Below are 27,606 nucleotides of genomic sequence, written 5' to 3'. Positions count from 1 at the left end.
TCAGGTGCTGAATGATGAGGGACGCAGCAGCACCAGCAGATTTATGGGCCGTGACTGAGTGACAAGCACCAATAACAGGCAGGGAGCGCTGCACCCATTGTGTGCTCCATCTCTGCCCCTCTATGTGTTTTATTATTCATAGTCATATAAAACTAGATGACAGACCGGATCTATGGGAGGAAGGGGCTGCAGAAGGGATTTACCAAAGATTATTATACCCAATTATACTTTAATTAAAAACCATAAAGCAAGTTGTTAGGATAGAAATCTAATGAGCTTCATAATAAACTTCTGAAGAAAGATAAGACAGAGATGAAACAATATAGAGAGATAGGACTGTATTGTGTAAATAAGCAGGCTGGCACATGTAACTACAGGATACCTCTATGTATATTTAGGAGTATACAGATGCAAGGAGTTAAATGTGTAGGATTTACCTGTAGTCCTGTGGAAAACAAGATAACTGTGAATCAACAATGAGTTGTGAAAAATGACAGCTCTGCTACATCTAGAGAGATAGATAGATAGATAGATATAATATATATAATATATATCGGATAGATAGATAGAATATATAGGATAGATAGATAGATAGATAGATAGATAGATAGATAGATAGATAGATAGATAGATAGATAGATAGATAGATAGATAGATAGATAGATAGATAGATATGAGGATAGATAGATAGATAGATATGAGTGATTATATATTAGATGGATGGAATATATATAGGATACATAGATATGACAGATATGAGATGATAGATAGATAGATAGATAGATAGATAGATAGATAGATAGATAGATAGATAGATAGATAGATAGATAGGACATAGAATATATAGGATAGATAGATAATGAGACATAGATACACATACTGGGGTTAACAACTGTCTCAGTGATAGAAAACATAGGGTGGTTATTAATGATACGTCCTCAGAGTGGGTCGCAGTTACCAGTGGTGTTCCACAGGGGTCAGTATTGGGCCCTCTTCTTTTTAGTATGTTTATTAAGGACCTTGTAGGGGGTTTACAGAGTATAATTGCCGTATTTGCAGATGATACTAAGCTCTGTAATGTAATCAAGACAGAGCAGGATAATGTAATACTACAGAGGGATTTGGAGAATCTGGAGGTTTGGGCAGAGAATTGGCTGATCAAGTTTAATGTGGATAAATGTGAGGTTATGCACTCGGGCTGAGGAAACAGATTTTATAATTATGTATTAAATGGTAAAACACTGGGTAAAACTACTACAGAAAAAGACTGGGGGATACTGGTGGACAGTACATTTACCTTTAGCAACCAGTGCCAGGCAGCTGCTGCCAAGGCAAATAAAATCATGGGATGCATCAAGAAAGGCCTAGATGCTCATGACAAGGACAAAGATTTGTCTCTATACAAATCACTAGATCACATATTGAATATTGTGTATAATTTTGGGCACCTTTATATAAGAAGGACATGAACTAGATCGGGTTCAAAGAAGGGCGACCAAGGTGATTTAAGGGAATGGGTGGATTGCGGTACCAAGAAAGGTATCAAACTTGGGGCTATTCAGTTTAGAAGAAAGACAGCTTAGGGGCGATTCAATTACAATGTACAAATATATAACTGTACAGTACAGAAATCTTTTTAATGATCTTTTTACACCTAGGCCTGTAACTAGGACAAGGGGGCGTCCTCTACGTCTAGGAGGAAAAAAGGTTTCACTATAATCATAGACGGGGATTCTTTACTGTAAGAGCAGTGAGACTATGGAACTCTCTTCCACCGGAGGTTGTGATGGTTCATTCTTTGAACAAGTTGAAGAAGGGCCTTGATGTATTTTTGAAAAAATATAATATTACAGGTTGAGAACTAAATTCTGGAGAAGGGACGTTGATCCAGGCATTTATTCTGATTGACATATTTGGAGTCGGGGAGGATTTTTTTCAATAATTGTCATCCACCTCATGGTGGTTTTGCCTTCCTCTGAATTAACATGGTAGGATTATAGGTTGGACTTGGAGCTTTTTAAAATTAGAATTGTATAACTATGTAACTGGATTTCAATATTTCCTGCAGAATATTTATACAGGAGTTGTATATACCAGGGCAGCATAACATTTATTATCCTGGATAACTAGTCCCCATCACCTAGCATTGAATTATCGCAGTCCTCTTTTCATACAAGGTCACCTAGCATGACATCTATCATTGATATCCTATTAAATAGCTATAAGGAAAAGAAACAAATAGTCCAGGATGTCCACAAATAACCCATCATATCATATCACTCGTACACTTGGGGCCATTTTAACTCCTAACTCACCACTGAGTATCTCATACCCACTCATTCAAGAACAACAGACAGCAGCCCCTTTTTCCGTCTGTTTACTGTTTCTGCCGCCGTCTGTCATAGGAACACATGAAGGATTGAATCTATTTCATAATACTTCACCCTGCATGTGGTTCCTTTATCACATGAAGAGGAGAGCTCAATGGAGGGTTATGTTAAAGTGTGTTGGCAGTGCAGAAAGTTAGAACATGTAGCCTTAATGGTATAGGGCAGGGGTCAGCAACCTATGGCAAGTGTACCACAGCTGGCACGCGGGGTATGTTTGCCGGGCACGTTGAGTCCTAAGCCCCGCAAGTGCTCTCCAGCCTAAACCTAGCCCCCCCCCTCCTGGCTTGATTGATGGTTCTATGAATCGATGACATCACCGGTTTCTTTAGGGCTATAGAACGTACAGCGCTTGGAGATTTCATTAAAGAAACCAGTGATGTCGGCACAAGGCAAGGGGGCAGCGTTTGGCCGGGATTTATACTCCATTCTCATGTACGCAGTGCATTTCTATGAACGGCAGCTGTTGCCCTTAATATAACATGTCCCCTCATTCCTCATAAGCCATAGAAGCCTTGCAAGGAGCTATAGGCAAGCGTGTCCTGGGTCATCCATGCAAAGAAAGTCAGGGACAAGGGTCACACTGAAATTCTTTCTAATTCTCTTCACTCCAATTCTCTGCTTTGCTCATTGGTGGGCAGCCATCATTCAACAACGTGGGTCAAAGAGCATGGCGCCATGGTGTGATGTCATGCAACATTACCAACTCATAGTGACTGAACAATAGCACCATACTGATACTTAATAATACCTCCACACCATGACCACATATTACTACCACATCCAGAGACTGAATAATGCCACCATACTGTTACTGAATAATACCTCCACACCACGACCACATAATTCTACCACATCCAGTGACTCACAGATGACATATTCTCTGATTGAAGTTGCTCTGTTATGTTATCTTCTCCATCCATTCCAGACTGCCATGCAGATGACTCCTGGAAACAATACTCGTCTCTGTGGACTTTGCGGCCCTGACATCTTTGGCTTCTTACTTTTCCAGTGCACTGCCCACCTCTATTTCACCCTCTACACAAACTTCCCTTTTTTTCCTTCCCTTTTACAGTACCATTCTGCTACTTCCTCCATGAGTGTGTTTGCTGCTGCCCCGGGTACCCACTTTACTGTACCTGCTGTGTTGTAAAGGGCCCCCAAATAATGTACTTCTAAAATTATATATAGTGCCCCAGATAGTAATAGTTCCCCACACAGTAATAATAGTGCCCCACACAGTAATAGTTCCCCCTTACTGCCCCTTCACAATAATGCTCCATAACTGCCCCGACACAGTAATAATGCCCTTTTACTACTCCTACATTAGTTAATGCCACCCTACTTCTACTACACAGTAATAGAGACCCTTTAGTGCACCTCACTTAATAAAAAAGCCCTTTAGTGCCCTCCACACAGTAATAGTGTCCTCTACTTAGTAAAAGTGGCTTCTTAGTGCCTCTATACATTAATAGCGCCTCTCAGTGCCCCCCCCCCCCACATAGTCATATAGTAATATTTCCCCTTAAGTAAGCCTCATCAAAGTAATAAAATAAATACTCACCCACAACTTCACTCCAATTCCCTGGTTGGCTCATTGGTGGGCAGCCATCATTTAACCGCATGGGTCAGAGAGCATGGCGCCATGGCCCGCAGAGGGTGTGATGTCATGAAAGAGGACTTGAGAGGGGGCAACAGCCCACAAAAGAAACGATCAGAGGAGTAGTCAGAGAAAAGCGGTAAAGTGGCAGCGCACAGCAGCACACACAGGACGGGCTGTTAGAGAGAGTAACTAGTGCTTGCCCATTATTCTCCCTGAAATCTTCTCTCTGGCACTGCCCCTTCTCTGTAAATAAGTGATTGCCCTGGGTGGCCACGTCGAGAGCACGACTCCAGTATTTAGTAAGCCAAACGTAAAAAAAAGTGAGTAATTTGACCTCCTCTTGACTGCTGAATGTTCGAGAGCACTGAAAAAGGGGAGGGGTATATGTGGCACGTATCAGCCGGCCCCTGAGGAGCATTTTAGATTTTTGTTCAGTTTTACCAGATATTAATGAGCATTTTGAAGCTATTTAGAGATTGCAATTGTGCCATCTAATTCAGTGTTATTGTGGCATTTGCAAGATGTCGATTATGTCCGGTTCAGCCTCTATTCATTGGATCAGATGTATTATTCAGAAAGCTAATTAGGACTATGTTCCTTGACCGTTGCACAAGGTGAAAAATGTTTTAACATTATGTACAATATCTTAATTATGGAGAGCTAGAAATATGTTGCCATAGTTTGGTTCTGGCATGCATCTGAAGGGGACTTGGCTTTCTGTGTGTTCTGTTCTTACGAGCTTTAGAAAATTCAGACAGAAATATCCAAATGGCTAATTCTATCGGCTCACGTCTGTAATGTGAAACAGCAGTTTGTTTACATCCAGCGTCTTCAAGGTAAGGTAAAAAAGTATTCTTCATGGGAGCTATCAAGGGCTGATTCCAAATCTCCTGCTTAGTCCATGTCATACCCATTTCCCCTGGATTTGTAGGCCACAACTCCAATGCCAGCTGTATTGCATATATGATAATACCAACAATATGGCAACACACCCAGCTATGTAGATGCAGATACAGTACCATTTATTGTGTATAGATACAGTAACGGTAGTTTCTATAGCATATAGATATAGTTACAGTACCGGCCATTGTGCACATATACAGTAACAGCATCTCCTGCTAAACTTAATACATACTGTAGATATGATAAAATTAAAAGCCATAGTGCATAGATGTAGTAATACAAAGCATAATATATAGATATAATAACGGTACCACTCAATGTATAGTTATGGTACCAGCCATAGTGCCTAGAGACTGTAGTCGTACCAATCACAGTGCCTGGTACAGGTGGAGGTGCTGTCTATACTACCTGTCTAATGTGCAGTTTGGGACGAGGATTCCCTTATCTTGATCATGCGCTCTAAGCGCCACCCTGTTCCATTATAGTCTAAGTTCAGGTGGGGGAGATAAAACTGCTTTAGGAAAAAAAAAGAGAGAAAATATAAAAGGGATTTGTTTTTAACCTCCAGATTGCGGTTCGTAACTAAATACGGTCAAAACGAACGAGCATATCCTAGTAAGTGCGGATCTTTTTTTTTTTTTCACTTAAAACTTTAGTGTTCCTTTAAGGCAGGACTCCGGAGTAAGGACATGGCAAGTGACTGCTTCAGGTCCCATTAAGTAGGAGTATGCCGATGTCCTTGTGTAAGGAGTGAGGGGACAGAACACCCCTGATCCTGATCAGTCCGTATATAAAACTTCAGGGGAAAGAGAGTCATAAAAAAAGTCGCAATTTTATGCGCCAAAATTTGCCAGAAAACTAGTGCAAATGGTATAATAAAACAGGCCGTCTTCTTCTTCTTTCGATTACAGATTCTGTGTACGTTTCTGTAAATTAATTGGCCATTTTTGCAGGTATAAGCAAACACTCAGGATAGTCCTAGTCAAGATCTTCTCTTTATTTCCCCACAAAAGGACGGTTAGTCAGACTCAAACTCGCTGACTGTTCCCCCTCCCTCAGGCTGAAAGACAAGATAATTTGTCCGGGCGACAAGACTTGAATTGTACACTTAGCGCCGTCTTTTACGACAGTAAAAAATAAAAGGATAACAAGCTGTTTTCAGAGATGCAACTCAAATTTCCTTTCAAAGAGGCTGCAAGCACAGATCTTGCATTTCAATGAATAGAGCCGGAAGCGGGGGCTTTCACAGCTAGAGAATTACCTGCAATTGGAAACACTCAGCATACGCACCTGCAAAGCCTGCTGAGGGTTGAGTTATAGACAGGGTAGGGACGGGAGATGGAGACGCTTCAGTTAAGTGCCCTGCTTCTATTAAACTTTACCGAAAGAAAGTCAAACGCACATATAAATACAGAGAGCGGGGGAGAATCATCCTAAAAAAACTCGTTACAAGCATACCCTATGAAAATCAATTTTATAATTTTTTACAAATATATATATATATATATATATATATATATATACACATTTTCTGAAAAACAAACAGTTTTTCTTTTCCAAAGGTGGCACCTATTACAGTGCCTTTATGGAAGCTGTCCATAGACCCAGAATGGCGTATACCCTGTGGCCACTTTATTAAAGACACTTGTCTAGGAGGGCATTGGACCTCCTTTGGCCTTCAGAACTGCAGCAATTTGTCGTGGCAGATTCCACTGGGTGATGAAATTGTTCTGCAGGAATATTGGTCCATGCGGACAGGATAGCTTCTCGCAGTTGCCACTAAAGTGTCCGTCTGCTATAGGGTAAACAGCTGCCATAAAGGGATGAACTTGGTCCGCCACAATGCTTAGATAAGCTCTACTGTTCAAATGTCCATCCAGTGGACCCAGGGTGTGCCAAGAAAACATTGCCACACCATTACTCCATCTCCACCGGCCTGAACTGTTGACACCTGACAGGAAGGGTCCATCGATTCATGCTGCTTGCGCCAAATCCTGACCCTTCCATCAGCATGGTGCCACAGAGATCCGGAGTCATCTGACCAGGCAATGCTTTTGCATTGTTAAGTGATCCAAATTTTGCACTCTTTTGCCCACTGAAGTCTTGCCTGTTTCCCTTAGACAGCATTGGCACTCAAACTGGTTGTCTGCTGTTGACGTTCCTTAGGACGGATAAGCTAAGTTGTGCATCCGGTCCCGTCAGATGGAGCACCAGCGTGGTATTCGGCTGGAATGTGCACCGCCAATTCGTCAGAATGATTCTTGACATACTCCTCTGACCCCTTTCATCCACGAGTTGTTGATGTCCACAGGATCCCCTCTCGCTGGATGTCTCCCCTCGGTCACATCATTCTCTGTATACTCTCGAGAAAACCCCACTAGGTTGCCAGTTTTTGAATTAGCGGCCCGGATGACCATGTGTCGACGCTCAGATCACTAAATTTTTCTATGCTCGTGTGGATTCACATGGACACTAATCCACGGAAAACTTGCTCATTTGATTTTTTGCCGCACTTCGGGGTCACCTGTCTAATCTCCACACGGGGGCGCTCCGAGGGGAGGTGTCTCTAATAAAGTGGTCATGCAGTCTAGTTATCCAGTTACTCTTGGGTTATAGGAAGGACAAGAGAGGCAGTAGCCCAAAGACCTCTTGGACCCAGTTCCTTCTAGCCGGAACATCTTTCTCTTAGTTTGGACCTTTGATGACTCATGAGCTCGCTCTACAAACTAGAAAATATTCAGTGGACGAACATTCATGTTTATTGCCATAGGGAGAGAGGAAGAAGTAGCTGCCAGACACCTCACAAAGACCGTAAAACATGGCCAATACTCTCGTAGATGTGCGACTCAACAGACAAGATGCTATGAAAAGGATGCTAGTTTTATTCAACACCCCGAAGAATCTAGAGTTACCATATAACCTAAGAAAACTTGTCTCTCTAGGCACCTCTGTATAAAATCAACTATGTCGGAGTTCATTATGGTTAAGAGTCCGCTATTTCCACGACTCCAGCACCACAGGCCTGGTTAGGGGACGTCTTGCAGGATACAAGTTGGGCGCAGACCTGATGAACGCTTTTCAGAGTGGCCTTTGCTTCTTTTTCAGTAGTTAGTAAATTGTGTTGCCTCCCTTGAAAAGTGGTGTATTTTAGGCTGGGTTCCCACGGGTCTGATATGCTTGCGTAAAAATCAGGCAGCCGGTCCAACCTGGAATCCGCAGTACATTCCGTCCGAAAAAAAAAAAAAAAAAAAAAAAATCGCACCACATTGTGGTGAGGTTTTTCCAACTGAATTTCCGCTGCAGAAGACAGCCGTTCATACTTACCCCCTCCCTCCCCTCTGCACGTAGTCCGGCTTCATACGATGATGTTGCAGGCCATGTGACGCTGCAGCCTGTGATTGGCTGCAGCGGTCACATGGGATGAAATGTCATCCCAGAAGGCCAAAATGCAGGAAGAAGGAGGGCGATCTGGGCAAGTTTTATTTTTATTTTTTTCCCCCCTGTAGTTGTGATTTCTGCAGCATAGTCGCTGCGAATACGGCACAAAATTCGTATCGCTTGGCTTTGTGGTGTGGGATTTGCATCCCCATTGAATTCAATGGGAAAAACCCACAACATAAAATCAACTAAATCGCAGCATAAATGAACATGCTGCAGAATTAAATTCCGCACCGCAGGTCAATTTATTAACGTTTACGCTGCAGGGTTTTTTTTTCAGGCGGAATTTCCTGCGGCTACGCTGTGTAGTTTTAAGCAGCATATCCGCCTAATATGTTCCTACCCTAAAAGAGAAAAGGAAAAAAAGAAAATTCCTATATCCTATGCCCAAACCATCAGTCGAAAATTGGTGGTATTTACCAACAGTTATCTAATGTGTGCGCCCAGCTTCAATTAGCCACGCAAAGTATGAAACAGCTCAGATATACCTTTCATGAACCAGGAAGCTCAGGATGAGCAGTGCTATAAATCCCTACATAGCCGAGTGTTATAGAATAGTGGAAAGATGCACAAAACAAGCCCATTTAAATGGCAGCCTGAATAGACGATTGAGGTAAACCCTGTGATTATCATCAGTAAGCATTGTGGGATCAGTGGCTGCAATCTATGCCAATCTCCCGGGAGTCTTTATATACATAGGATATAATGTAATGGAGATAGCGCTAAAGAAAAAAAGCAGTAACACACAAGCCGGGCTTCGTCCTGCTCTATGCTATAGGGAAGACCTATGGATAGGAAGTTTCAAGATAAAAGGTAATGGAAATAATATTTATTAGACTGGTTTTTGTTTTTTAACATAATTCACATTAAGACACTTTGATTTTGTTTAGTTGTTTTTAGTTTTACACACACACACACACACACACACACACACACACGTAAACCTCCTTGACCTTACATTAAATATAGGCAGAAGCTTGATTTCTGCAGTGAAGTAAATCTGGCTATATTTACTTTAAAAGCTGCTCTTTATTGCCCTAAGGCCGGATTCACACGAGCGTGTTCGGCCTGTGATATACGGTCTCTGTGTTGGTAGTTTTTCCCGGACCGAACACACTGCAGGGAGTCGGGCTCCTAGCATCATCGTTATCTATGAAGCTAGGAGTCCCTGCCTCGCTGCGGGAAAACTGTCCCGTACTGTAATCATGTTTTCAGTACGGGACAGTAGTTCCACGGAGAGGCAGGGACTCCTAGCGTCAGATAACGATGATGCTAGGAGCCCGACTCCCTGCAGTGTGTTCGGTCCGGGAAATATGGCCGACATACAGACCATATATCACAGAACGAACACGCTCGTGTGAATCCAGCCTAGGAAAGCTAAATGAGTGTGTGCGGTGGCCCCTCTCAATATTTGTGCCATCGTTCAGCATTACTGGGGCACTTTGATGACGCAGGAGACGGACATTAATTATAAACATTCTATGTTTTCGTATAGTACAACTTCAATGTCTAACAGATCCCAGTAGCGTATAAGATCCATGCACTCATTTAGTCAAAGATGCTGAAGATTATTATCTAAAGATAAATAAAATCAGGACTGTCGCTCTCCATATCCCCTATGTAAAGGTCGCATCTATGAGGTATATCAAATGCTGGCATAAGACACTCACACACAGACCGGATAGAAACAAGATCTTTATTTTTCATGTTTCAGTCTTAAAACCTCTCCCTGTGAATCCAGTTCCTTTCCGTGCTGTCCCAGGTTGAAGCCTAAAGGAGAAGAGGATGTAAATCCAGTAGCAGCATAGGTCAAAAAGGCAAAAACGGTACCCGCCTCAGTCCAGTCTAAAAAGAAAAGCTTTAAAAATAAAATAAAAAGTCTGAAGTGCAAAAAGTTTGTACCGTGCCCTTTCACCGTGGGTGAGTGAGAGCCCCAGACACACATGGTAAACTCTGCAGATTTCCCTGAGCAAGATGTAGGAGAGGGGCCCCGAGAAGAGCTCAGTCAAGCAGTTGGGGGGCTCAGGCTTTGATCTCGGTGGGCGGCTGAGGGTGCCGTGACTCGGTCAGGTTGGTCTCTGCCACATCTGCGTCCTGCACAGCCTTACACTGTAGAGACCTCTCATATTTGGTTTTAAAAAGCAGTCCGTGACCTAGAGACAAAAATAACGTCTAAGTGCTGCCCAAATGATCCGGAAATGGGGGCGCAGCGGCAGAAGACGGATACCCACCTGCACAGTCTGCCAACTCCCTGAATGCTTTCTTCTTGCAGCAGCTGCGGCACAGATGGAACACACACTTATTGCCCTGTAAGAGAAAGAACGGGCAAAATCTGTCTCCTATTACTGGAGGGAAGTAGGTTTGCAGATTAGGCCGAATATATTTCTAATTTAGATTTGCATATTGAACTTCCCACCGCTGCCCTGCACCCTTCACATAGGAAGGATTTTACATTCCTTGGCAAAAGCAGTATTGTATCCTATCGGAGGAAAATAATGTGTATGTGACCTATAGAGGGCGCTGTGAAATGAACCCCTACAATACAATTCGTTTTATATAGCACCGGCATAGTCCGCAGCGACATAAAAATGACTGAAACCCTGACAATAAAAGACATATGAACGCAGTGTAAGGGTCCTCTTACAGACGCGGGCCGTGTAAACCAGTGCCGATCAATGAGACAGCTCGTTGATCGGCGATCGTTTGCTCCTGTCACAAGGATCTATGTATGGGGACGAGCACTTGTTTCTACGATCGCTCGTCCCCATTCATTACATATCATGTCGGCAGCGCGTCTCCCTCTTTACACAGGGAGATGTGCTGCCGACAACGAGAATATTTCTTGCAGCAAAAACGATACAATCAGCCGATGAATGAGGGATTGCTCGTTCATCGGCTGATCGCCGCCCGGTTTACACAGCGCAATTATCGGGAAAGAGCGATCACATTCGTTTGCCTGATAATTGGCCCGTGTAAGCGGGCCTTTACTATGCAGGTTACACGATCTCAATGACTTAGATCAGCACTCGGTGAACATAACGGAAAAATGTTAATGTAAAACTCACCTTGGGATTCCCACACTGGTCACACTTTGCATATTTGGCTGGAATAAACAGATAAACCTGATTAATGCTTTAGTAGTTGGACAGTATGAATAGATTGGGGGGTATGGGATTTATAAAATACTCGTACCCAGTAAACTATGAGTGGTCGCATTCTGGGGTTGCATTATGCGCACTGTGATGAGTATTGGTGTTGCCAGACTTGGCAGAGAGATATGGACACTGTTGGATATCTACAGTCAATTCTCTATGGTTGACCACGAGAATAAAAGGCATACGGTTCGGTCAAGCCAAACTACTGGGTGAATACATTTTGGCCGGTAGTTAACCAGCATGTATGGGCAGCTATAATGCAATCAGTAGATTTATAGTTCGATATAAAACCAATGGTAGTTTAGTTTTGTCACAGTGAGCCAAACACTCTTAGCTCTGCTGCATCTGACAAACTCCGCCTGCTACACGTGAACGTTCAGCAAGGAGCGACATACGTTTCACAGCCGGGTCAAAACTTTTGTTGGGATTACGGAGTTTCTTCTTCTGTTTGTTTTTGGACAGATGCTCTGTGTTTCCATCTTCATCCTCCAGAGCTCTCTTCCCTCGTACTCCATTTTCTTCTTTCACACCATCTTTAGGCCTTAGAAAAACATAGAACTTATAGCACGAAAAGGCCCATCAATAGACACGACTCCGGCCGGACTCACACGGGATATCCGGACCGTATGTCGGGCGTAATACCCGGTCCGGCCACAGGTCAGGGAGCCGCGCTCCTACCATCATAGTTATGTATGACGCTAGAAGTCGTTGCATCAATACTGTCCTGTACAGTAGGAGACAGTTGTCCCGCGGAGCGGCAGGGACTCCTACCGTCATAAATAATTATGATGCTAGGAGCCGCCTCCTTGAACTGTGGCCAGTCCGGGAATTACGCCCGACATACGGTCCGAATATCCCGGACCGAACACGGCCGCGTGACTCCGGCTTTGCGGTTTGAACCATTCTCCGCATATACTGTATAAAGCACAGAAACCCTTCATTTATGACCAGGGATATTGATGTGAAGAACTTACAGTGGGCGGACATAAGGTTGGCAAACCCAGTGAGGGAATGGCAAATCCCCCGAGACAACGTCACCTTCTTTCCTGTTGGATTTTTCTTCCTACGAGTTACAACATACAAGGTTATTCTGACCAACCGCTGGGCTTGTGTGTAAACGAGAGTTCGACTAGATGATAGATTTCTTTTTTTTATACATGTGTAAAACAACACAGCCATGTGTACAATCTCTGAGATATAATCGTATTACCTGGCACCGGAGCTTTAGCTCTTTATTCACACCAATGACGCCTTCCAATGACTTGGCTTTTGCCAGCTCTTCCCGTAGCACTTGGTAAACCTGCAAACTGGAGACCAAAACAGTGAGAACCTGCAGGAACGTCCAAATGTGCCAACCTACTGACTGTCATTTATGAAAACCAGTGCAGGAATTGCCCATAGCACCAGGACACCGCTGGACTCTGACTGGTCACCACGGGTTAGTCCTGAAAGGACCTAAAATACCACCGCAAAAACATGGAAAGATTCCTCCACGTGATGTAAGAAAACAGAAGTACGTGATGAATTTCTGTGTTTGACGTTCATTCCCAGTGGTAGCACTAAACATCACTGCAACTGCTGGAGGTTCTGGTGACCATATATCCTGGAGGACATCTGGTAAATAGATTATATACATAGGGTACCCGGCTCTCAGCCGTGAGGAGGATTTAGTCTAGACAGGCTTCCGGCCTCTGTGTGTTTGTATATCCTGGCAGCAAGCAGAGATCTTATAAAGATTTTTAGAACGTTTAGAACTCATTTGGCTGCATTGGTTTTACAATATTTACGTTCTGCCAGATGTGACGCCAACGGTGCCCGGCAGTACCCATTGACTTTTGCAAGTTCTGTAGGGCGTCCGCCGTCATTTTTGTTTATGGCCACATTTAGTCTTCACGTCAATATTATTTATGCTGACCTATAAGTGTAAATATATATAATAAGTCATACGTACACCACGTGTAAGCCTAAGCTATAGAGGAGCCGGGTGCCGCGCCTGTAGTACATCACACAATGTGGGGGGACTGTTTCATGTCCGCGCTCTGACGCCTGGAGAATATCCTACGTGGTTCTCTTCTCTCAGATGATAAAACATCAAGAGGACAGGGCTGCTGCACACTCAGTATGGCTCCTGGGGGTCTGTATCAGTATACGCCGAGAAGATCTACTCTAGTATTATACAAGGCATAATGAGTATGGCCCAGAATCCTCATTACTACATCCACAGGAAAGAAAGACTCTACATTTCAATATCAAAAGGTGTGAACGATCCCCTAGGGGAATTGCGCCTTTAATGTCTTCCAGAATAAACAGCTTAACAGAATTCCAACTAAACCCAATGAATCTTCATCATCGGGAGAAAAAGTCTTCTTAGCAGTGCTGCTTGCAGAACTAAACTTCAGCCTCACCGCCGATACGGAAACCACCGAGAACCCCCACAGAAGAAGACCGGGCCAAAGCAAAGGTATCAACAGCAGCTACAAAATGCAACCCACTCCTTCAGTTAGAGGTCATCGTAAGAGAAGCCGTCAGTTTCTTCTGACATTTCCACTTCAGCAAACACTTTCTGTTCTAATGAAACAATAATTCTGGAGCAGATTTACTTAGAATTCTGTGTTGTGACGGTCCTCTGTTATTCCTCCTGGAAATGTATGACAACTGGGCGTGTACCTAATACCCGAGTTCAGGACAACCCAACAGATTTTCCCGTGATGACTATGGCTACCATGAAGTCAGTTATGGCAGATGTGTTATAAGGGTGCAGTATTCCCGTTTGGACACATGTGCGCTGTTCACTGATTGTTATGCTTGAGAAAGGCCCCATGGAATAGGGCTGAAACGTTGCATGTGGTGAATAAATCCACTTCTTCACTAACTGTGGAGTGCGGTCTTGTATTTTGGAGTTCTTTGACATATATATATATACATACATATATATCTTTATAGCAGTTATAGCTCCATTTTTCTGCATAAATATTAAATAATAAAATTCTGGCAGCCACCACTAGGGGAGCTTAAATGCTTACTGCATACTGATTATACATTGATCTCAATAATAAAACAGTATGCAATAAAGCTCCCTCTAGTGGCGGCTGCAGGGAGCCAGCATGTTATCCTTTGAATTAAAGGGTTTATGTGGGGACCAAAAATTATTACCAGTTTACTCCCTGCAGTATGGGACTACACTGTTAATATACATTCCGGTCCCCCGTCGGGCCTATTCTGAGATTTTCATAGAGCCGCCAGGGTACTGGAAGTCCAGTTGCACAGCCTTATTTGATGACAATACGACTTTTCATCATATGACCGTCCCCGCTGTACTCTATGTACTTGCTGTAGTACTCTCGCTTGTACATAGACTACAGCGGGACTGAAGAGCCCTGTGCATCCAGACTTCCGGTCCCCCGGCAGCGCTATAAAAAAAAAAACGGTGAAAATTTCAGAATCAGCTCGACGGGGGACCGGAATGTATATTAGTGAGTGTATCACATACTGCAGGGAGTACACTGATGATAATTTGTGGTCCCCACACAACCCCTTTTAATGTCTATCCAGATTTGGAGATCGGTATAAGAATAATGGAGCTCGGTCCGTGAGAAAGAACAGAATGCTAGACCTAAAAACAACATGGTAAATGTTGGAGAATCAATTTAAAAGTGAATAACGTAACAGAATACTCACGTGTGGTGCCAAAGTTTAAAAAGATGCGCTCGCACAAAAGACAAAGGGCATGGGTATTGCTGGGCGAGTTCTAAGTACTCGTCTGCCATTTCCCACACACAGGGACTTCTCCCTTCAAACAAGGCCGGATTGTGAAGATTTCCCTCTAAAACACAAGCAAGCATGACCACATTTACACCCGACAAGTTCAGCATCTTATAACGGACTCACTCTATAGGCCATCGACACCAACACTTTACAGATCAGGACAAAAAGGGACCAACCTGCACTCATCACCCCATGGACCGCGGTCTCCTGTATACAGCGCTCCACGTCACTAAGGTGTTGGATATTCCCATTCGCAAAAACTGGGATGTGGACAGCATTTCTATACCAGTCATTGAAAGAAAAAGAAAAACGGAATTATGTCGGGCTGTACGGAGGAGTAAGAAGGGATGTAATTCTATATAAATAGATTTATAGACCGGATAGAAAACGGGGCGATAGTAGAAAAAGGGGGATGAAGCTGCAGCGGAAAAGGAGAGAGGGAGTGATGGTGGGGGGAGTAGGAAAAGAAATAAGATGAGGAAGCACAAGTACTGGAGAGGTGCCGCCTGCGGAGACCCCTGTGATCAACTTGTCATGCAGTAATGAATGGGCACCTGTGGTCCCTAACAGTGAAGAGCTGTTCAATCCAGGGGGTCTCACCCCTGACTAATGGATGGGGCAGTGCCTTTAGGAGGACAATCCTTATAGTCCCTCTCCTTGTCATTAAAGGGGCTGTCGATGGGTTCGTTGCCACAGCGCCGTACACATCCGGAGCAGCTGTGACTGGATTCTAGTTCTGGTCCTATTCAAGTGAATGGGACTGAGCTGTAATTGCAGGCACAGCCGCTACCGATGTGTACGGCGCTGTGCCTGGTAAACACTAAAGAGGCCGATGCGATGAACACCATGACCCCTTCAATCGGCGGAGCAGCCAATGAACCTATTTTTTCCATTCTTCACAGAGCCTCTGAAAAACGGGGACTGGAATCGGATCGGTTCCTTTTGGCGACTGCTCCTTTTTTCCCTTGCACTAGTTTTGATCAATCTCTTCCAATGTGTCCCTGCATTTTTAAGACAATGGGGCAAATTTATAAGACCCATTGGCGATAAAAATAAAACAAATACTCACCTCACCTCTTCTCCCCCTCCGGGTCCCCTGACCATTCCATACAAGGTCATGGCCTAATATGCGACGCAGCCCTCAACGTCCTCAGTGCTGGTGCTGCTGATCCAACGTCCTGGTACAGGGCCAAGTACAAGTCTCCACCTTGCTATGCCCCACAGAGTCTAATCTACGCCAGCCAGGAGTTGGGGCAGATTTCCACTATAATTTGCGTCAGTTTTCTGGCGTCCATTATAATAAATGTTACAGGCCGCGGTGTCCGCCCCCTTTTTGTGAAGCCACGCCAAAGCATTAAGGCCAAAATGATCGTTTCCCCCGATACGTGCGAATACACTCACCTGACCGCTTTAATATGTTCCCATGAAGCAACGCCAGTTACCGGACCTTTCTGCTCCTTGGTGCGACCATGAACTGTAAGAAGCTGCAACAGAATCACGTAAATCACCAAGATGGAGATAAACGGCCGTCATTCCAGCAGACCACCTTCTAGACGTTACCCACCTGGCACCCGGCTTTCTCCAGTAACTTGGCATAGGTGACCGTTTTTTCAATCTCTGGAAAGACCCGGATTTTACAAGTGATTGGAACAGACAACTTCTGGTGCGCCAGCTGAACTAAGAAACACAATTCAGAAGAGCTGAAAGCCGCGGCGGCTATAAAAGAGACTTCCGAAAAGAAGCGCTTTACTGCGGAGACTTACTCATCCTCTCCAGAAGTTCCCATTCATCTTGTAGAAAGGCTCCATAGTGACCTGAGCAATAAGAACAAGGACATATCAACCAACAGGCCCCGAGCTGTACAGGGAGCTCCCAGAACCCTCCGACCGGGACTGTCCAATGTGGACAAGTCCTTATTCCTAGTCCTCGGAACCCCGAGCGATCAGCTATAATCTATCGGGGTACAGAGTGTTCCAAGTCCCCGCAGCACTACAGCAGGGGAAGGAAATCCGTATACAGTCCCTGTTGAAATCGATGGACCGTCCACGCAATGCACAGACGCCGGGGTATGCAGAGGAAGAGATGCTCTTTGTAGCCACACTCTATTCTGAACAAGACCCCACCTCCCCTTTATTAAAGCCCCATGCACATGACCGTAATTTATCAGGTAATTGCGGATGAAATTCCGGACGCATTCATTTCACGGACGCCTTTCCATATATTTACGGAGGTGTGTCCGGGACCGTAGAAATGATCCTCAAAATATAGAACATGTCCTATTCTTATCCGCAATTGCGGCACGGACTCGCCCATAGAATTCCATGGGCGATACCGCAATTGCGGACGCTACGGATGTGTAGCCATCGGATCCGTATTGGCGGACAGTAAAAACCCTTGCGGTCGTGTGCATGAGGCCTGAAGTCTGCTGTAAGACTACTATTCTCACTCTCCAGCCCAGGGCGTGCTAAGAGTTGTAGTTTCACATCAGCTATAGACCAATGATCAGATTGAAAGGGGGCCATGTTCCCAATGGTAGCGCTGTACTATAGCACCCCAAGTAACAGACCATACTAGATGACCAAAGGGGCCCGGGGCTGTGGAGTGATATTCCGACAGCCCATATATAGGTGATTACGCTTTACGTTACGAATACTAAACTATTGGGTGGCGTTGTCCCCAGCGGTGCTGATCGGGGATACTCGGACGATATATTCCTCTTCCATACACGAGGTACCAATGGGGTTGATGTGACCCCGCCAGACAGTCATGTGACACTGTACCTCTCTTTGCAATCATTTGTGGACAGCCGAGGTTCAGATCAATGGCGTCACAGTAATCCTGTGCCAGCAGCGCCGCCTGGACAAACACTTCAGGGTCGTTTGCACAAAACTAAAAAAAAGAAAAATCAAAGATCAATAACCAAGACAAATGCAGGATCATAAACCAGTCTCCAGGTATCAGAGGTATTACACAGGGACATGGGTGGACCATTGTCTGAAAATGCTCCTAGTATCAATTATGAAAGGTAGTCACTGTATAATGAAAAGATATACAGCTTTGTGCATCAATTCCTCTTTTTAAAGATCTCTGCTTGCCATCAGTGAATGTAAATATTCGTCACAGGATAAAAAAAACCTGTCCTGATCAAATGGTGTGCTCATACACTGCAACGAGTTGCATACCATCAGAACCAGTTTTCAGCTGGACTGTTTCCATTCACTTATAGCAAGCAGGAATATTGAAAATGGTACTAAAGCACAATGCTCGAGGGTTTGATTGCGGTGTAAGGAAAAAGAAAGGGGGAGCCCAGCAGAGAGAGGATCATACAGTCACGGGGGGGTGTCGCCTGGACCGGGGGTCGAGTCACGGGGGGGGTGTCGCCTGGACCGGGGGTCGAGTCACGGGGGGGTGTCGCCTGGACCGGGGGGTCGAGTCACGGGGGGGTGTCGCCTCGACCGGGGGGTCGAGTCACGGGGGGGTGTCGCCTGGACCGGGGGTCGAGTCACGGGGGGGTGTCGCCTGGACCGGGGGGTCGAGTCACGGGGGGGTGTTGCCTGGACCGGTGGAGTCGAGTCACGGGGGGGGTGTCGCCTGGACCGGGGGGTCAAGTCACGGGGGGGTGTCACCTGGACCGGGGGCATTACCTGGATGATGAGGGGGCGGTCCTCCGGAGACACCTCGCAGTACAGGTTCTCCTTACGGTAGTTGGCATCTCGTACAAACACCTGGGCATGTAGCATGGGAGTGTAGCAGAGCTCAGCTCCATGTTTCCGGCTCAGTAACCTCCAGGCCAGTTCACTCTGATCCACCATAGGAGCCAGCACATAGCGTGCTCCCTTCAGGGTCTCACTCCAGAAGTCCATGCCCTGCAGCTTTGCCATGCTGTGTGCTGCCAGGCTCCGCAGCTCGCGTTTCCCTCGCTTCACGGCCACAAGCCGGCATGAAACACTGAGCTCACCTTCCCTGACTACCCAGCGTCCCCGACAACGCTGTCATGCTTGACTACTGACGCTCAGCTCCTCTCCCGAGCCATGACTCGGGCACTTCCGGCAGCGAGTATTGCTTTTCCGGTCTGTCCGTCACTGACTTCCTTCCCCCGCGACGCAGCACAAATACATCCGCCAGATACAAAAACGAGATTTCTTAGTTCCTTATGCTCATCATCCAGTTTGTCCATATTCTCTTACTGCTGCTTTTTCGCATCTCAATTTAATGACATTAATGGCATTTGTTTAATGCTTGTTTTTCTACAGTCGATATTATGTGCAAACTATCCATGAAAATCAGATGCAAATCTGAAAGAGATTATGCTATCCAGCAATTGGAAATAAAAACGAAATGCAAGCACTGCAACACCAAGAAGGAATAGTTTTGAAATTGTGGAAACCACAGTATCGATAGACATGTTAATGATATACAAATGATAAAAAAAATGGAAGAAAAATATTCCAAACAAATTGATTTATTCAGCATCGAAATACACATGGTTTCACACATTGGCATGCTATCAATGAGGTTATTAATGGCTGTCTGAGGAATGTTATGCCACGCTAGATACACTTGGGCACGCAAATCATCGACCAATGATGTCCCAGATGTGCTCAATGGGAGACCAGTCCAGAGACACCGCAGGACATGGTAGCATGTTTAGGCCTCGCAGGCTGCTCACAGTAGCACGAAAAACATGCGGCCTGGCGTGGTCCTGTTGAAATACGGCTTCTGCAACACTTTGGAGAAATGGCCGTACCACTGGTTCCACGACCAAATCAAGAGGGGTTCGACTACCGTATATTATGCCACCCACACCATAATCCCGGGAGTAGGACCAGTGTGACATTTCCTTGTGAAAGCCTCTTCATGGCGTTGCCCACGTGGTCTCCAGACCAATCCACGGCTATCATTGCATCCAGAAACAAAAGCGGGACTCATCGCTGAAGAGGATAGACCTCCATTCCAGCCTCCATTGCTGACTCGTTGTGCACCATGATAGTCTTTGAGAGCGGTGATGTGTGGTCAATGGAACACCTGTAGCTGGACGTCTGGCTCGTAGCTCAGTGTCGTGCAAATGCCTTCTGATGGTTTGTGTCGACACTGGTTGCCGCCCTAGGATTGGGCAATTTCACTTGCAGTACAGAATGGATCACTACGTGCCATTCCTCCAATCAGACGATCCGTCCGTGCAGAGATTTGCCTCTGCGCGCCTCTTGCTGTCCTTCCCGCTCATTGTTTTTCTCCTAATCACCCATACACGCAACGTTAAACAGTGCTGATATCTCGGCTTAGGCGCGTAGTGATCTGTCGCAGTGATAAACCAAGGTCTCTCAGTTCAAGGTGAACTGCACTGACGGCTCCGGTGATAGCTGGTCCTGCGTGTCTCTGACCAGCAGTATTCAGCTAACAACGATCAACTTATATATGATTGTTATTCGTGAAATCCTGTGTGTCATTGACACGCAGAACCAGCTTTTACCGGAGTCGTCAGTGCAGCTGACCTGACGGAATCGACTTTGACAGCAAGATACAGCTTCTATGTATCCAGGATACATGTAAACAATGCTGCTGGGTTCTCGAAAGATTGTTGTCAAAAGGTTTATCTCCCCTTCAAAGACTGAAAACGTGTTCTCAGAGTCAACACTGCAGCAGAAAATGTGATCACATAAACACATTGGGCAGGGGTGCACCGGAACAAAAAGATCTATCTATCTATCTATCTATCTATCTCATATCTATCTATCTATCTATCTCATATCTATCTATCTATCTCATATCTATCTATCTATCTATCTCATATCTATCTATCTATCTATCTCATATCTATCTATCTATCTCATATCTATCTATCTATCTCATATCCATCCATCCATCCATCCATCCATCCATCCATCCATCCATCCATCCATCCATCCATCTATCTATCCATGAATCTTTAGTTTTAATGCTTGGGCAAATGTTTTGGCTTTTATCAAGACCGGTTAAGCTAAAAATATATTTGTCAGTCCAGTTTTGAGTCCCTTGCGTGCTGCTTATAAACCAAAATCTTAATCTCATGTTTACATGATTGTGATTTTCTTTTACACGCGTCCTGTATTATGGTGCAGAAGGATAATCACATTAATAATTCACTAAGTTGATAGCCCACCATAAAAAAAATGTAAGACCTATAACCCTATTAAAATGGATTATAAAATAATTGGCCAAATAGTTGCAAATAGGATGATGGTGGTAATTGGCGAAAGTTATACATCCAGATAAAGTGTACCGCGTTCCTGGGCTACAGATCCCTCAACATCTTAATGTAATTGCGGGCATGATATTGGATCAGCAGGACAGAAACCAACCTTTTAATGATGGCCTTTGATAACGTCTCATGAATATCTTCTTAACCTCTTAAGAAAAATTATTTTCCCAGAAAGTTCTATGCAGAAAATTGCCAATTAATACAGAAACGAAAGTTTTAAAGAACGGAAATGTAAAAATAAAATTTTAATTTCATCAGAGTTACTCACTGCTACTCTTTTGTTAATCTATGACCCTTCTTGTCTCTGATGTAAGAGTTATCGGGGATGTCTATTCCTGTGGGTTAGGAACTAAAGTTGACATTTTAGGTATTTGTTATGCCCAAAACAAGGTTGGTTATAATAATCTTTGATACCCAGAGAAAGTACCAACCGGATGACACAATTCCACCAACTGCACCCCCTTTCCCATGACTTTGGTTAGAGTCAAGGCCCCAGGACATAGGCACCTCTAGCTAGTCCGGTGGTAAATTCTCTTGGTAGCGTTAGCTGACGGAAAACCGGACCGAAAACAAGAGAGATTGGAGATACTATGGGCAATGGCAAACAAAAGTCTATATAAATGTACCGCGGAGGGTAACACGGAGAGGGATGATGCGTGGTTAGACTGTTTGCCAGGCTGAGAGAGGGGGAGATCTAACGTAGTCAGGAAGCCACGGGTCAGTAACAGAAATGTAGCAGAGTCAGGTAGTTAGGAGATTAGTCAGATGAGCCAAGGTTCAATAACATTAATGTAGCAGGGCCGGGTATACCGTACCATTCTGGTAGTCAGGAGAGTAGTCAGATGAGCTGGGTTGGTCAGGAGTCAATCAATACACAATATACAGGAGGAAATACCCTAGCTAGGGAATACACCTTAAAGCAGTTATCTAGAGACCGAAAAGTATTACTCACTGCAGTATGTGAGTACATTCGCTAATATACATTCCGGTCCCCCGTCGCGCTGATTATGAGATTTTAATAGATGTTTATAGCGCTGGCGGGGGACCGGAAGTCTAGTTGCACAGTCTTTCTTCATGACGACACGACTCTTCGTCAGGTGTGGCCCCGCTGTGTTCTATGTAATCGCTGTACTACTGCTCCTGCTTGTACATAGAGTACAGCGGGACCGCTCACATGACGAAGAGTCGTATCATCATCAAAAAAGATTGTGCAACTAAATATCCGGTCCCCCGGCAGTGCTAAAAAAATCTATTAAAATCTCATAATGTGCAATACAGCAGTGGCTCTGGATAACTAGCTGACCATAGAGCTGGGAAACAACGATGTACATGGCCACTATCCCAAAATGCGGAATAAGCCACTTGCTGTAAGGATTCGTACTGGTTATCAGTGGTGTACAGAGGTTACATTCGCCTGGACCCTTCTGTCAGAACTTTGGCTAAACTATTACAAATAGCAAGACATTATTGGGGAGCCCTTGGACATATTTTGCATTAGGGTCAAGGTAGTTCAAGTTAGGCCTCTACTTGTTATCTTGTTTCTATATCGATGTCCTGTACTGATCTAGCCCTGCTCTAGTGTATCTCCTCCTACCAGACACTGATGCAGTGAATCTCATGGCGAGGTTGCCAGGGATGCCAGGCGGCGCATGTGCAGAGCACACAGACGCCCGACTAATCGGAGAGGAAGGCGCCATATTTAAAACGGCTATGCACCGACTTATCCCGATTAATAACTGGCACTATGTGGGGACCAAAAAGTATTAGCAGTGTACTCCCTGCAATATGTGACTACACTCACTAATAGACATATTTAGCCTAAAGCCTGAGAAATATTTTGGGCTCAAGATGTGTTAATGTTGGTAAATGCCCATTTTGCAATGCCAGGTCCATGTGGTTTAAAAACCAAGACTACTTTTATACCAACAGGTGTGATGAGTTGCTGAACATCCCGCCTATGAAGTAATTTCCCACACAGAGGATTGCTACCTCCCCCTCCCACATTTAGACTCTCTACACGTAATCAATACCATCCAGCTTAAAATGTGTCAGCTGACGATGGTCGAAAACAAGGGCGTAGCTATGGCAGGGGCTGCCAGAGCATGTGCTTGAGTACTGGGTGCCATTGGGCAGTGCTTACAAGGTACTGGAACTTTAAGGGCTTACTCGCACCAACAGGTGTCCAATCGGCCGTGAAAAACACGTTTCTTATGACCCGATTTTACAGATCCCTCATAGAATTGAGTCTATTGAGGGATTTGGGAAAACAGGCAAAAATAGGACATGTCATATTTTTTTCATGGGCTGTTCACATGGTCCATGTAAATAGCCCCGTAGAGGTACACTGATTTGAATTCAGCCGTGTGACGGCTGTAACGTCCGTCACACGGTCGACTATCACGTTCACGTAAATACGGCTTAAGAGAAATTGGTTTAGCAGCTTGCGCACAAATAAAAAGTTGGAGGCAGGGCAGCTGCTCGTACAAAGTGTGCAGCAACCATCTGAGTATTTCTACTTCCCGCCCTCCATGTCTGATGTGACAGCCGCGCCACCAATGTCTCTTAGTAAGCGTATCTACAGTCCACCATCACCGGACCGGCCGTAGTATCAAAGCAGTCAGCAGTGGGAGGAAGAAGTACACATGGTCCACACTGGTCAAGACAAGAGCGGAAGGAAAAAAAAGTTACCTTGGGGGATAACAGAAAACAAAGTTACCCGGGGGGTGATGGAAGCGCCTTTTCTCCACACGCAAAGAATGTCATGATGGTTCTTATTAGAAAAACAAATTGTAAACTTGTAAAGTTTTAGGAGGGCTGTGCCAAGTCGGCATAGCTGCCACCAAGTTGCCATAATTATCTTTGGCATGGAGACCATCACACAGGTAGTAATCTCAAATTCACTATTTATTTTAGCGATTGAGATGTTACTGTTTTTTATTCTTTTTATGGCGAAAGAAAGAACGAGTTTGAAGACTTTTGGAACATGTATTTTTAGAAACAGCTTTTAGAATAGAAAAGCAGCAATTACAATCCTTGGGTTTGACTTATTCCAATGCTGAAGGTCAGTTTAAATGTATTAGCGAACCTACATTATAAGACTGCATAGGAATAATGGGTCTACTTTTAGAGAGGAATCATAATGAGTGAGACAGAGGAAACTTATAGAATTCTGCGAAATTCAGAGGTTACTCAGAAAAAAAGAGAAAACTTCGATACCTTTCATCTGCGCTAGTTCTTCCCAGAACCACTATATACAGTAGTTTTCAAATGCAATCCAATTCCTAAAAACTTTCTTCTAAAATCGAGTCAGTATTGTAAAAGACACAGCGATGGTCTTTTTTTTTAAAGAAAACCTTTCCGAAAACTACCGCCGAAGAACAGAATGCAAACATAGGGGGTTACATATACAAAGTGGTATTTCAAGTTCATTTAATTGAGAACTCATTTATTCAGTTATACATGGAGTACATATAACTGCATCTTTTCAAATTCCTCCTCATGGCAATTTTCTCACCATCATTCTCCCCATAAATTAGTAGTACATGTAAATATATGTGTAACGCTCCGTATTAGACTGTAAGCCCATGAGCGTACCTCGATGGTGGTCCCTGGCTAACGTAGTCAGAGCTTGGATGACGTCTCGAAGAGGGTGAAGCAGAGTACACAGTGTAGTGGGACATCTCCGTAGCAAAGCTATCCGGATCGATAACAGGCAACGTCAGGTCCAGTAACCAGAATCAGACGACAAGGTCAGGCCAGAGATCAGTTCATGGAAAAGTCAGATGAAGTGGAGTCAAAATGAAAGCCAGGTCAAACACCTGAAAATCACAGGGTACAAGCGGAGCAGATACCAGAAAACTCACCACCAGGGTTACGAGGAATTCCAGGAGCAGTCCCCCTTTAAAGGTCCAGGAAGAGTGAAGTCACGCTCCACGCCAGCTCTCGCTGGAGCCGCGCAGCACAAGCAGAGGAGAGCTGTTGCGCCCCTACGCAGTGGTGGATTAAGTAGACCATGGGCCCTGGGCTGTTATTCAAACTTGGGCCCCCCTTCCGCCCTGCCGCGCCATAACTATTTTTAAGACTACCTTTTTGGGCAAGCATTAACAAATGAGTGCTACGATTCCCCCTGTCACAGGGCTGTGTCCCTACATACTGACATTATCACACTGTGCTGGGACACATCCTCCTGACAAGGGGAATTGTCTATCAGTCTTGGACTGCAGAAAGACTTTTTGTGAAATACAAGGATTTCCTATAATAAACATGTCAGGAGAGGTGACAGATTCTCTATAAATCTAGTGACTCTCAGGTGACGACGTCTCAGATTCTAGTAGTTTTTTTCCGCTTGTCTTCTCCATCCGGTCCAGAGCTCATGACGACTTCTCCCGGCCATGACTCATTTCTGCAGAATTTGCCACTCAGATGTCTTCGGCTTCTCACTTTTCCAACATTTCCACACCTATAAACGAAAATAAAGTTATCATGGTGCCACATACTGTACCCCTAAATATAATAGCACCAAACACTGCGCGCCTGAATATAATAATACCACACACTGTAAAACACCACATATACACAGCCCCCTGTACATAGTGCCACACATAGCCCCTGTAGATATTACACACCCCCATAGATAGCGCCACACACAGCCTCCTGGAAATATCACACATCCCCCACGTAGAGAGCGTTACACACAGCTCCTATAGATAGTGCCGTACAGCCCCCCGGTAGAGAGCGCCACACAGCCCTCCACCTCTTGTAAATAGCGCCAAAAAGCCCCCTATAAAGAGCGCCACACACATACCGCTGTAGATAGCGCTACACAGCCCCTCTTGTATATAGTGCTACACAGCCCTCCCCTTTGTACATAGTGTCACACAGCGCTCCCCTTGTATATAGTGTCACACAGCACTCCCCCTTGTATATAGTGTCACAAGGTGCTAATTGACGGGGCAAGTCATTCTACCCCGCCAATCACCGTCATTGGACGACGCTCGTTCAGCTCCTGCAGACCGGCTCAGAAGAGAGCAGATCTGCATCGCCAGCAATCATGTGAGTATATAAAGTTTTTTTGTTTTTTTCTCATAAAACTATTAATGGCATTATCTATAGTGGGGGCTCTATCTACAGGGAGGTCATCTATATGTGGGCCACTATATACAGGGGGGTCTATATGTGGGGATGTGGGGCACTAGCTACAGGGGTGGTCTGTATTTGGGGATGTGGGGCACAATCTACAGAAGGGTCTATATGTGGGGATGTGGGCCACTATATACAGGGGGGTCTATATGTGGGCCACTATCTACAGGGGGGGTCTATATGTGGGGTGCTATCTACAGAGTGGTCTATATGTGGGGCACTATATACAGGGGGAGCTATATGTGAGACACTATACAGGGGTGGGCTATTTGTAGAGCACTATCTATAGGGGAGCTATTTTTTTAGGGTACTTTCTATAGGGGTGGGCTATATGTGGGACACTATATACAGGGGTGGGTTACCTGTGGGGTACTAGCAACAGGGTGGCTATATGTAGGGCACTGTCTACAGAGGTGGGCTATACATGGAGCACGACCTATAGGGGAAGCTATATGTAGGGCAGCACGGTGGCTATGGGGGCACTATCTACAGGGGGCACGGTGTGTGTGTGACAGTGTATGGTACTATTATAATCAGGGACACAGTGTACGGCGCTATTATAGTTAGAGGTGCAAGAGGTTTTGAGAATTTTAACTTTGTTTATAGGTGCAAAAATGTTTTAAAAGTGAGAAGCTGAAGACATCTAAACGGAAAACTGCAGAAATGGGTCATGGCCGGTAGAAATCCATCATAGATGTCTGGACCGGAGGGAGAAGAAAAGAACTAGAATCTGAGACGTCACCGGTGAGTCACTTAATGTAAATGTTTATTCTGCCTCTAATCAGTAATGTAGCCACTGTATGATCTGCAGCGAGATGATTATGATAAGATTTTTTTTTTGTGAAACAGCATCTCCCAGCATATCCTCACCATTGTTCGGGCCTTGCTGGGAGCTGTAGTTTTACGCCGTACAAACCTATACGGCAGGGGTTGCACTAAATTGAGCTGTATTTGTCCTGGTGTTGTATATATGTACTG

The 27,606-nt window shown here is 44.7% G+C and overlaps 1 protein-coding gene across 1 annotated transcript; it reads right to left on the bottom strand.

The window, feature by feature from the left end:
• Positions 1 to 10,013: 10,013 nt before the first annotated feature.
• On the bottom strand, positions 10,014 to 19,318 carry DUS1L (dihydrouridine synthase 1 like). Its single transcript, XM_075846988.1, has 13 exons — positions 18,896 to 19,318; positions 18,032 to 18,140; positions 17,015 to 17,065; positions 16,816 to 16,928; positions 16,653 to 16,735; positions 15,428 to 15,531; positions 15,165 to 15,309; positions 12,697 to 12,793; positions 12,461 to 12,549; positions 11,882 to 12,027; positions 11,397 to 11,434; positions 10,563 to 10,638; positions 10,014 to 10,484 (listed from the first exon to the last, which is right to left on the bottom strand). The coding sequence occupies exons 1-13, from the start codon at positions 19,130 to 19,132 to the stop codon at positions 10,354 to 10,356; spliced, it is 1,419 nt and encodes a 472-aa protein (XP_075703103.1). The 5' UTR covers positions 19,133 to 19,318; the 3' UTR covers positions 10,014 to 10,353.
• Between the last annotated feature and the right edge of the window lie 8,288 nt (positions 19,319 to 27,606).

This window comes from Rhinoderma darwinii, chromosome 13, assembly GCF_050947455.1.
Source record: "Rhinoderma darwinii isolate aRhiDar2 chromosome 13, aRhiDar2.hap1, whole genome shotgun sequence".
NCBI classification, from domain to species: domain Eukaryota; kingdom Metazoa; phylum Chordata; class Amphibia; order Anura; family Rhinodermatidae; genus Rhinoderma; species Rhinoderma darwinii.
This window is presented reverse-complemented; position numbering and strand designations above follow the sequence as displayed.

What these genes read in the sequence shown, in the direction of transcription:
- DUS1L (XM_075846988.1), bottom strand. Translation starts at nt 19,132, where the DNA reads ATGGCAAAGCTGCAGGGCATGGACTTCTGGAGTGAGACCCTGAAGGGA. An exon ending in ACAAATGATTGCAAAGAGAG is followed by an intron (nt 17,066 to 18,031) that starts GTACAGTGTCAC and finishes CTTATTGCTCAG; the next exon opens with GTCACTATGGAGCCTTTCTA. An exon ending in GGAGTTGGCAGACTGTGCAG is followed by an intron (nt 10,485 to 10,562) that starts GTGGGTATCCGT and finishes TTTTGTCTCTAG; the next exon opens with GTCACGGACTGCTTTTTAAA.